Raw genomic sequence first — 12,017 nt, 5'->3', positions numbered from 1 at the left:
CCAATCGGCAGTTGACGTACAGCTCCATGTTCATGTTGTCGCGCTGAAGCCCCCCGAGCCTCAGGATGATGGAGTGCGTGCGCCCGTCGGCCAGGCTGGCGTGCTGCAGGTTGACCGTGTGGAGCTTCCCGTCGGCTCGCACGTAGCGAACCAGGACTGTGGGGGGGGAGAGTGGTGACCAATCAGAACACACGTGCTACTGGAGGATTCCTGTAGAGGGCGCCACAGAGCTGCCCTCCTCGTCACTGTCATGCACACTGAAGACTTTTGTCTCTTTGGAGACATTTGAATAAAAACATGTTGAATAACCTTTATTGATTTTTCCCATGACGGCGAGCTCCAGGTACTTCCTGTTGTCCTGTTTGCTGTAGAGACCCAGCAGGACTCCGCCCAGCTTGGCCGGCAGCCGCAGCGTGGCGACCACGTACACGTCGCTGAGCGAGCCGAGCGCCGCCGCCAGCTTCTCCACGGCGGCGGCGCTCTGCCTCGGGTCCTGAAGGCCCAACACGTCCATCACTGAGGGAGACAGGTCATGTGATCAGCAGCTGTTACTGGGTTTTCAATCAATCTATCGACGAGTCATCGTCACGCTGCTCGCTGATGTCGGCGTCACCGTGACAATGAAACGACCATTTCTGTCTACTCATTGTTGCTATGGTGACAGGTAAGAAAAACAGGACGACCTCTGACCTGCAGCAGCTGAACTGATCCCAGATCAATTATGTTATTGATGAGGCGAAGCTGCAGGTCAAACGTCACAACGCAAGGACCAATCATATTCAAGATTAGAACCGTAGGTCAGCTGTGACGTCAGAGCAGCTCTCCCAATACTCAAATCAAAACAGATGTTTCCCGCCTCGGCTGTCAATCAAATCCATTCATCGATCTTCAAACTGAAGTTCTCACGTACCGAAAACTTCTCCACGTACTTCGTTACTGTAACGTAGTAACGTAACGTAGTGCGGGTTCGGTGTCAGTACCTTGAACGTCCGGTGAGTCCAGAACTCCAGAGACGAGAGGGACACACAAGAGGGACAGAAGCACCGGGAGCATGACGAGAGGAACCGGAGCACCGGGGACGAGTTCAGCAGAACCGGAGAACCGGGGACGAGCTCAGCAGAACCGGAGAAGCACCGGGGACGAGCTCAGCAGAACCGGAGCACCGGGGACGAGCTCAGCAGAACCGGAGAAACACCGGGGACGAGCTCAGCAGAACCGGAGCACCGGGGACGAGCTCAGCAGAACCGGAGAAGCACCGGGGACGAGCTCAGCAGAACCGGAGAACCGGGGACGAGCTCAGCGGAACCGGAGAACCGGGGACGAGCTCAGCAGAACCGGAGAAGCACCGGGGACGAGCTCAGCAGAACCGGAGAAGCACCGGGGACGAGCTCAGCAGAACCGGAGAAGCACCGGGGACGAGCTCAGCAGAACCGGAGCACCGGGGACGAGCGGACCGAGCGGCAGCTGAGTCCGGGACCGAGTGACTGCTGCTGCCGCGGGCGCGCGCTCTCCTCCACAGGCTCGTGCGCGTGGAGTTAACGCGACTGAGAGTAAACGCGCACGATGACTGATGGGAAAGATGTTTACCGTGACGTCAACATGGTGTCTGTGTAATTACACCGATTATTTTATTTTATTATTTTTAATACTTAAAACATTTCTTGAATATTTTATTTAGAAGTTAGTGAGCTGAAGCTTTATCCATCACCTGATCCCAAGTCAGAGTCAGACCTGGTATCAGACCTGGGATCAGACCTGGGATCTGACCTGGGATCAGACCTGGTATCAGACCTGGGATCTGACCTGGGATCAGACCTGGGATCAGACCTGGTATCAGACCTGGGATCTGACCTGGGATCTGACCTGGGATCAGACCTGGTATCAGACCCGGGATCAGACCCGGGATCAGACCCGGGATCAGACCCGGTACCAGACCTGGGATCTGACCTGGGATCAGACCTGGTATCAGACCTGGTATCAGACCCGGGATCTGACCCGGGATCAGACCTGGGATCAGACCTGGGATCAGACCTGGGATCTGACCTGGGATCAGACCTGGTATCAGACCTGGGATCAGACCTGGGATCAGACCTGGTATCAGACCCGGGATCTGACCTGGGATCAGACCTGGGATCAGACCTGGTATCAGACCTGGGATCTGACCTGGGATCATACGCGGGATCTGACCCGGGATCAGAACTGGTATAAGACCTGGGATCAGACCTGGGATCAGACCTGGGATCAGACCTGGGATCTGACCTGGGATCTGACCTGGTATCAGACCCGGTATCAGACCTGGGATCAGACCCGGGATCAGACCCGGGATCAGACCCTGGATCAGACCTGGGATCTGACCCGGGATCAAACCTGGGATCTGACCTGGGATCTGACCCGGGATCAGACCTGGGATCAGACCTAGGATCTGACCTGGGATCAGACCTGGGATCTGACCTGGGATCTGACCTTGTATCAGACCCGGGATCAGACCTGGGATCAGACCCGGGATCAGACCTGGGATCAGACCTAGGATCTGACCTGGGATCAGACCTGGGATCAGACCTGGGATCAGACCTGGGATCTGACCTGGGATCTGACCTTGTATCAGACCCGGGATCTGACCTGGTATCAGACCCGGGATCAGACCTGGGATCAGACCCGGGATCAGACCCGGGATCAGACCTGGTATCAGACCTGGGATCTGACCTGGGATCTGACCTGGTATCAGACCTGGGATCTGACCTGGTATCAGACCCGGGATCAGACCTGGGATCAGACCCGGGATCAGACCTGGGATCTGACCTGGGATCTGACCTAGGATCTGACCTGGGATCAGACCTGGGATCAGACCTGGGATCAGACCTGGGATCTGACCTGGGATCTGACCTTGTATCAGACCCGGGATCAGACCTGGGATCAGACCCGGGATCAGACCCGGGATCAGACCCACCTCAGGTCCACACGAGAGGGAACATGTAAACACACGATCATTTTTCATCGTTATTTTCCCTAAAATGTTTGATTGACTTCAACTCAAATAAAATCTCACAATATCAAAAACAAACAAAGATCTTTTGTCTCTTAACAAACGTGAAAATACACATCAGCAGCTTCAAGCACAAAAACACTGTCATTGTTTTTACTATGTTTGAGAAAACTTGTTTAAATATGTGTGAATATGTTTGTATAAATGTTGTTTCATTCAGCTCCATAAGTTTGAAAAATTCAATCAAAGCAAAGAATTCAGTTAATAAAGACTTTATTTAAATGTCAGTTTATATAAACACATAGGTTTTATTGTTATATGTGGTCTGAAATAAGCACGAGTGTGTGTGTGTGTGTGCGTGTGTGTGTGCAGTTTAAACTTTGCTGTAGTTTCCTGTGTCGTCTCACACTTCACTGTTTGTTTCTCATTCTGGAGCGTTGCCGTGGAAACCTGTTTTAACAGCAGGTGGGGGTGGGGGGCTGAGATTATTTAATGAAACCCTGAGGCACACACACACACACACACACACACACACACACACACACACACACACACACACACACACACACACACACACACACACACACACACACACACACACACACACACACACACACACACACACACACACACACACACACACACACACACACACACACATTCCTGTGCGATGGCGTCATGTGCAGCTGAACGTCTCCGGGGCCAAGACCCACTCAGGGAAAGTGTGCGTCTGTGTGTGTGCCTGTGTGTGCGTCTGTGTGTGCCTGTGTGTGTCTGTGTGTGTCTGTGTGTGTCTGCCGTCTGTATGTGTGAGCTTCCATGTAAAAAGCCTTATGATAATATATATTATGATTTGATGCTTTACAAATCAAATTGAAGCATGAGCCATGTCCCATCAGTCAGTGTTGATGCAGCTGGAGAACACGTCACTGAGAACCTGAAGGACCAGCAGAACCTCAGCTGAAGGACCAGCAGAACCTCAGCTGAAGAACCAGCAGAACCTCAGCTGAAGGACCAGCAGAACCTCAGCTGAAGGACCAGCAGAACCTCAGCTGAAGGACGAGTAGGAACTGTTGAAGGTTCTTGTCCTTCAGGAGATTGTGCAAAGTCATCAACCTCCACCTACATCCTGAACCTTCTCAGGAACCTCTAGAACCCTGTCAACACTAAAGGCTGATCTATGCTTCTCCGTGTGGACTGACTGAGGATCCAATGAAATTCTAATAGAACCCGAAGAACCTCCTCAGTCACCATGACAACCTTCCAATGAACCTCTGGAACCTCGTAAAGAACCTGTAGATCCTTCTTTAGATTCCAATGTTCTGACATGGAGCCAGGTTCATCCACTCAGGTGAAGCAGCAGGAGCTTCCATCCTGGTGAACGTCTTCCAGAAGATTGGAAATGATTTTATCTTCTTCACTGACACGTCGTCGATCCTCGTCTTCTTCATCTCCTCTTCGTCTTCTTCATCTCCTCTTCGTCGTGGATCTTTATCTGACGCCATGAAAACGATTCGACTCACTATCAGATCATAAAGCTGAAGAGGAGTTTTATTATATGAATACATTTATTGTTTCATATTTTTATTGTTAAAGGAAGAAAATGAGAAAAAAAAAGTGATTTTCATCGTTGATGGGATCAAAAAAAAGTTTTTATCTAAACAAAAAGTCGATCGCGTTTTGAATCAAATTAAAAAATGTAACAGTTAAAAGTTTCTTCACGAATCACAGAATCATCGTTAATTAATTTACATTCGTCCAGGATGAGAATCTGTCTCCTGTCCAACATCTCAGCCTCCGTCCTTCATCACCCGTCTCCTTCCTCCTCGTGGTCTTGGGACCCGATGGTCTGCAGGTCCGGCGGCTCCTCCAGCGCCTCCTGGTGGACGTGTTGGATGGACACCATGCCGGTCAGGAGGGCGTAGCTCAGCATGGCGCCCAGAGCCGCCAGAGCCGACAGGAACTGCTTCCTCCGCTTGTTGGGCACGTGGTCGAAGTCTCCACCTTCGGGCTGAGACGCCATCTTCTGATTGGAGCTCTCTAAAATATAACATGGAGGACGTCAGCAGTGGGAAACATCTGGGAGCACACAAACATCTGTCCTAGGACATCCGTGATGTCACACGGCTGTTATTTCTGTTACCGTGGCTTCGGTTGACAAAAGCAGTATTTTATTGTGAAAGGGCCACGTCGCCTGGTCACTCACCTCGGTCGTCTCGGGGGAAGTAGAGCAGCAGGATGTTGATGCAGAAGCTGCTCAGGTTGTCCAGTGACTTCAGATGCTGCTGCAGTTTCCCATTGGGCAGTTTGGATTTCAGGACCGGCGCCAGGTGACCGAACACGTAGGCGTCCAGAGCCGACGGCCTGAAGACGAGACCAGCAGCTTTAACGTGTTGATCCTGAGAACAACTTCAAACTGTCGTCTGATCATAAACTGAGAGATGAATAACAACTACAGAGATTCATCTGTTTATTCACAGAATCTAAAACAAATATAAACGTCTCGTGAGTTCACTCACTGAGAATCTGACGTCATGTTGATCATTGGAAATGTTTTCATGCTCTAATGTTCACTCCTGGGTCAGCTGCTCAACTCTGATTGGTCAGCCGCTTTTCGTATGTGTAGTCAATTATATATATATGCATAATACATAGCTAGCTTAGCACCTAGTCTACACACAGATTCTAGTCACAAAATATGACATCTTGAGGAGGAAGTTTCCTCCAGAAACTCTCTAGACCTTTAACTAATTTAAACACAACAGGAAACAAACACTGAAAAACATCCCGTCTCCTTTAATGTTAGCGGCTGAGGTGGCGCCGCCCTGCTGGCTACGAAGAGTAAGACACCAGAGCAACTTACGAGTCTCCGAAGAAGAACTTGTGCGAGCCGAGTCGTTGGGAAAGCAGGTTCATACATTCGGTAGCATCACGGTACAACTGAAACACAACCGACAGGAAGACAATATGAGAAGCAGCCATCAAGAGCAACTGCAGGGCGGCCATTTTGATTTGTTTTATTATCTGATGAAACACATTTTAAAAAGACGTGTTATGTAACAAACGCACTTGGAAAAAACTGTCATGGACAACGTGTGAATTCTTGATACAGAATTATATCAGGGAATTGGTAAAAATAAATATACCTGTATACTTTCCTTTAGTTTTTGATTGTTTCTGCTTCGTAGAAATGAAAAACTCAATAAACACATTCTTCAGACTAAATGTTTTCTTCATACTTGGTCACGTTTATGATTGTTGAGAAGCTGCTTTAGTTTCCTGAGCAGAATCACGTCAGGTTGTTTAAATGATTTACAAACTGTCGACTTTAATGACCTTCCCTTTAATGCTCCCTGACCTTTGACCTTTTTCCAAAGTGGAAGCTTTGTTCCATACGAGCAGTTTCCAACAGAGAGAACCACTGAGGAGTTTTTTCCTTTGCCTGTAAATGTTCCGACCACTTGAAGGCTCGGCCTGGAAACACATGGAACCCATCAGGTCCCTGCGGCCAGACGCCGGCTCAGTGACTCAGCGTCGATTCCCTCGTGTCTCACGGCAGCAGAGTTTAGTTTCAGGTGAGAATCGTCCTCACCTCCTTCTCCAGCTCCTCTCCGGCCTCCAGGATCTCTTCTCCTCGCAGCAGTCGCAGCTTCTCCAACTGCTGCCGCTGCATCCGCCCGGGCAGGAAGAAGTTCAGAGGGAAAGGCAGGTGCTCTGCGTACCAGCGGCGAGTCACATCCACGTAGTTCTTTGGTTCCACCCAGAACGTGTAAATCTACGAAGGAATAAAATAAAAAGGATTTGAATCAAATACAGGACGAGCGTTTTAGATCCGAACACCAGACGAGCGTCTCACCAGAGCAGGCGTCAGCTTCTCCTCCATCAGAGAGATGAACGCCAGACTGTCGGCACTTTCCTTCGCCGACAGATCGAAGTCTGCGTTAAATTTCTGAAAGTCAAAAATCACGTTAAATAAATGTTTGTCAAAGATGTTATCACAAGAGCGTGTACGGGCGGAACCTCAAAACCAGGGATATTGTGAGGAAGAGGAGAAGCATTGTCTTTATATATGGTTCATCTTTATGTCTAGACTAAAAGTGAAGAGTAAGAAACAGAGGATGAACATGTGACGTGTGAGGAGGAAGCTTGAAGAGGAAAAACGAGACGAGAGAGAGATGTGACTGAAGTGAATAAAATACAATCTGCAGCTGAGCGTGAAGCCGCAGCTTTTCTGCTCCAGCTTCTTCAGCAGCTCTTCTCTCGCGGTGGTTCCTCACCGACCCGCCGCAGCCGGCACACAGGGAATGTGTTCCAGCTGCAGCTCCAGCAGCTGGCTCCGATCATCGGAACAAGGAGCAGAGACTGATCGGAAACAGGACGTGGTCACATGACCACACACGCTCCGTCCTGTAGGTCGCTAACCCAAGTCCATAATTCATCATCTACACGTGAGCTGCAAAAACTAACTGGCAATTGTTTCAGGAGAATGATTCATCCATTAAGGAAAAAAATTTAAAATGTTTCTCCAAACAAAAATACAAATTTAACCCAAAATAAATGTTAAATAAGAAGTCCAGTCTCCAAGATTTAGGTGAAAGGATCTATCGTTAGAAATCTAATATCCAATAATCCTAGTGATGTTTTCACTGCTGTGATTCATCTAAATTGTACAAATTGTTTGAATGGGCACTTTATATTTAAATAATATAAATAAATATATATAAAAACACTTTAAGAATAAAGGAGGAGGAGAGGTGAGGGGTATTCAGCTGCAACATGACACTTCACCACTAGATGTCACTAAATCCTACACACTGAGCGTTTAAAGCTGCCGCAGCTTGACACACTTACACATCAGTAAGGCTCCACCCCCTACTCCTCCAAATATGGTTACTTGTGGTTTCAAATAACTGAGGTTTCAAAACAGAAGCTCACAGATCGACGTCACACTGACGGACGACAATCGTTTCTGTGTTTCCTGAAAATGCAACGAATTCCTGATTCACTGTGAAATGTCATGGAAACGTCGTTCAATAGCGACAAGTTAAAAAATCTATCGATTCTCTGATTAAAATCTTCATTTAAACGATCCGATTTCAATTAACAAAAAGGAGGAATCAATCTTTTAATATTTACCTTTTCCCATGAGTGAACCCTTTTTTACATAAGAACGGCAGCAACATTTTAGCCACTTAGCGACAGAGGTGTAAAGTAACGAATTACATTTACTCTGAACTAGTTCATGAGGTGTGAACTTGCTCAACACTGGTGGAAGATGCTGCATCGAGTGGATGATGGAGTCGATGTCACGAGAGCTAGAGAAGGATGGTGAACGACCAACAAGCGGAAGCATCGAACTTTCCGTTGAGATTAAAGCAGAAGAAGAAAACCCGTGGCCACATCTGAGCCAGATGTTTGTAGACTAGTGCTCTAAAGGTCGACCAAAGTTTAACCAAAGTTTAAATATACAGTGGGACAGCTGCATTTTAACTTTTTATTTTAGCCGTCATGTGGTTCATGTCTTGACATGTCCTCCCAAAAGTTCTTAAATGTTGTGTTGACATGTTAAATGTTTAATGTTTGACATGTTTAATGTCATTGCACTAATATTTGTAAAGATTCTCCTTTAATTAAAAATAACTGTTTTTGGATTGGATTTATGACCCCTTGTCCTTTTTTGCACTGCATAGGAGCGGCCCCCATCAAGTTGTTGGAAGTAACTAAGTAACTTTTACTTAAGTACATTTTAAATGAACTACTTTTTACTTTTACCTGAGTCGATTTTTAGATGGGTACTTCATCTTGTACTTTAGTAAAATTTCATCAAAGTAAAGGTACTTTTACTTGAGTACAATATTTCAGTACTTTTACCACCTCTGCTTAGCGAGTAAGCAAGTCGCTTCTCTCATTTCTCAACTTCTGGAGACGGCGTTTACACTCAAACGTTTTTTACTTAGTGAGGAAACTCATAATCCATTCCTTAACCCCTAACAGTTTCTGGACCTGAAATCCATCAGGACAGTGGATATTATAACAGACACGTGAGGAGGAGAAAGACACAAAGACTCATGTTGAGTTAATGAGGGCTCAGCTTTTTAAAGGAAATTTAAAAAAGATAATTATCAGCTCTGATGGAATGTGCCTCTAGCTGCTGCTTCCTGTTGGTTAATGAGTTTTTCCAAACACACACACAGACTGAGTCAGTGTCTCTGGACACGTTCTGGATCGTAGAAGACGAAGACGTCCACTTGGAAACACGAGGAGGCGGGACATGAGTTTATACGTCATGTCCCGCCTCCTTCTGCTGTACAGGCTCCGCCTCCTGCTGCTCTACAGGCTCAGCCCCTCGCCCGTCTGCTCTTCAATTAGCCTGAGAGGTCACATGACCTCGACCTCTGACCTCCAGAATTAAACTCAAAATCACTTTTAGATCACACTCTGTCTCCACCACTCTGTTCCTGTGAGGAAGCAACCAGAGAGCGTCCATCTGTATCTTCAACAAAGTTCAATTCATTTTCTTCACGTCATCATCACAGTGGAATCAAGCCCTGACAAAGCTTCAGATGTTTCAAGAGATTGTTGTCATAGGCACAACGGTAACATTTAGCCGTCGCTGGACATGAAACGCTCGGGTCTCTTCTAGCAATGCTCAGAATATCACAAGTTTACCTGTTTCCTCAGGTGTATGATGATTTCAGAGGGTCTGGACAGACTTTCTTTTTGATTGGTCCTCAGAGCAGGAAGTGAACCTGAGGGAGCAGAGTCGACATGTGACTGAGAGAGTTTTGGGAAATTGATCGTGAATGTGTGAGCGGAGATGGAACTCACCGCCGGGACTCCGCCAGGGGTTGGACATCTTCTTCAGTTTGAGGGGAGCTCCTGCGAACTGAGCGTAGGCCTGCAGACACACAGCATCGCAAAACATTACACCACAAACACACAATACTCGCACAAAATAACCCACACACTTGATGACAGAAAACAACACTATGCTTCAGTTTCCTCCGTTTTATCTCTGTGTTACGTCTCCAGCACGTGCTGAAACATATAAAACCTATAATAAGAGGATCAGTGACTGTATATAAAGATGATCAGCGACTGTATATACAGAAGATTATTTATTATTATTATTATTAGCAGCTGACCAGCAGCACGGTCACGTTCCTCCACAGACTCAGTAAAACCTGCAGCTGCGTCAGATCCGTGTTTTTCACAAGAGAGCCGTCATTACCCAGAATGCACTGCTGCTCCGCTCTGTGATCTCAGTCCAACACAAACATGTTTCAGTTGAATCAGCCACTGGAGCCTGGCGCCCTCAGTGTGGTCTGCAGGCAGCAGCGCCATGGAAACACTGTGTGCCTCACAGCACTCTGGGAAATGAGGTTCACTACAGTTCATAGTTTTACAGCCAGAGCTCTGCACAGACTGTGGTGCTATATAGTTATATACAGTCACTGATGGTCTTTATATACAGTCATTAAACAGCTTGATATACAGTCCACATCATTCAGTATCAGTTTAACGAAGCGCCATCTGGTGGTCGTATGAAGATCTGCAGCCACACAGAAGACACGTTAGCTGAGCTAAAGCTTGGAGAGGAAAAACAAAGTAACTGTCCTCCAGTTCCCAGTATGAGCACTGAGGCCAGAACCAGGCCACCGCCACAAGAGGGCGCTAACTCAGAAACATGGTTTCACCTGCAGCACACGGCTTCACAGCCAAACCGATCAATGATCAAATGACTGATCTACTGTTCTCCTACTGAAAATAACGAAGAACACAAAGAAGATAATGTGTCTCAGATACCAACGCTGCCCTCTTGTGGTAAAGTACGGTCTGTGCAGCAGTGACTGTGGGTGGAGCGCGGCATCAGGACCCCGCCCTCTATACGCTCTGAACCAATCATTAGTCAGCAGCTGTAAATCATGACCTCTCTGCACGTATTTATTTTATCAATGTCAATATTAATCAGTGTCACTGTGGGTTTGTCAGTGTGCGCGTGTGTATGTGCGTGGATCAGTGTGTGTGTGTACGTGCGTGGATCAGTGTGTGTATGTGTGTGTCAGTGTCGGTCACAGTTTGTGTGTGTCAGTGTGTGTGTGGATCAGTGTGTGCATGTGTGTGTCAGTGTGTGTGTACGTGCGTGGATCAGTGTGTGCATGTGTGTGTCAGTGTGTGCATGTGTGTGTCAGTGTGTGTGTATGTGCGTGGATCAGCATGTGCATGTGTGTGTCAGTGTCGGTCACAGTTTGTGTGTGTCAGTGTGTGTGTACGTGCGTGGATCAGTGTGTGCATTTGTGTGTCAATGTCGGTCACAGTTTGTGTGTGTCAGTGTGTGTGTACGTGCGTGGATCAGTGTGTGCATGTGTGTGTCAATGTCGGTCACAGTTTGTGTGTGTCAGTGTGTGCGTGGATCAGTGTGTGTATCTGCTTCAGTTCGGGTCAGCTCGGGTCAGTTCGGGTCCGCTCGGGTCCGCTCGGGTCCGCTCGGGTCAGTTCGGGTCCACACTCACCAGAACCACCAGGCAGTCGGAGCTGACGGACGGAAGACCCCAGTCTCCTTCCCAACAAAACAACTCGTCCGGCGCCGCCATCTTGAACCTACACACGCCTCTTCACCCGGCAGCGAAACTCATTTCCGGTAATTTCCAAAATAAAATGCTGTTTTCAGTGAGAGATCCTAGACTAAAACAAAAACAGTATGATGTTTGAAATGTATTGTCATTATATTAAGGAAACGTGTTGTGACATAAACTTCTAATTTTAACTAATAACGCAACACAAAACTTTATAACATCTCTAACTATTACAAATATAATGTCGCTCATATATATTATCACAAAAAACAGAGTACATCTTTGACAGCTGCCACTAGATGGTGCTGTGGTAGCCCTGCCAATTATAGCTACTATATATCTGTATGTCTGTCTGTATCAAATGTAGCTGTAAAGCTAACTGTCACCTGTAGCTCTAAAGCTAATAGTAACTTGTAGCTCTAAAGCTAACAGTCATGTGTAGCTCTAAAGCTAATAGT

At 47.2% G+C, this 12,017-nt stretch overlaps 2 protein-coding genes across 3 annotated transcripts in view; both read right to left on the bottom strand.

Annotated features, from left to right (window-relative positions):
- The window catches only part of thbs3a (thrombospondin 3a), an 18,702-nt gene extending 17,649 nt beyond the window's left edge, over positions 1 to 1,053 (bottom strand). The window contains exons 1-3 of the mRNA XM_061080818.1: positions 981 to 1,053; positions 310 to 516; positions 1 to 156 (exon numbers count right to left, since the gene is read on the bottom strand). The exon at positions 1 to 156 is cut by the window's left edge and continues 98 nt beyond it. Coding sequence (XP_060936801.1) covers positions 1 to 156; positions 310 to 516; positions 981 to 1,053 — 436 coding nt within the window. The remainder of the gene's footprint in view (positions 157 to 309; positions 517 to 980) is intronic.
- Positions 1,054 to 4,516: 3,463 nt separating this feature from the next.
- LOC133014083 (metaxin-1-like) lies at positions 4,517 to 11,598 on the bottom strand. 2 transcript variants are annotated; one of them, XM_061081216.1, is made up of 8 exons: positions 11,497 to 11,598; positions 9,812 to 9,881; positions 9,653 to 9,732; positions 6,840 to 6,932; positions 6,576 to 6,758; positions 5,847 to 5,923; positions 5,190 to 5,347; positions 4,517 to 5,023 (listed from the first exon to the last, which is right to left on the bottom strand). In XM_061081216.1, exons 1-8 carry the CDS (start codon positions 11,575 to 11,577, stop codon positions 4,791 to 4,793), a joined length of 975 nt encoding a protein of 324 aa, XP_060937199.1. In that variant the 5' UTR covers positions 11,578 to 11,598; the 3' UTR covers positions 4,517 to 4,790. The 2 variants fall into 2 exon arrangements, with proteins under 2 accessions (XP_060937199.1, XP_060937200.1); XM_061081217.1 differs by lacking the exon at positions 11,497 to 11,598 and adding an exon at positions 10,129 to 10,180.
- Between the last annotated feature and the right edge of the window lie 419 nt (positions 11,599 to 12,017).

This window comes from Limanda limanda, chromosome 11 (assembly GCF_963576545.1).
Source record: "Limanda limanda chromosome 11, fLimLim1.1, whole genome shotgun sequence".
NCBI lineage: Eukaryota > Metazoa > Chordata > Actinopteri > Pleuronectiformes > Pleuronectidae > Limanda > Limanda limanda.
This window is presented reverse-complemented; position numbering and strand designations above follow the sequence as displayed.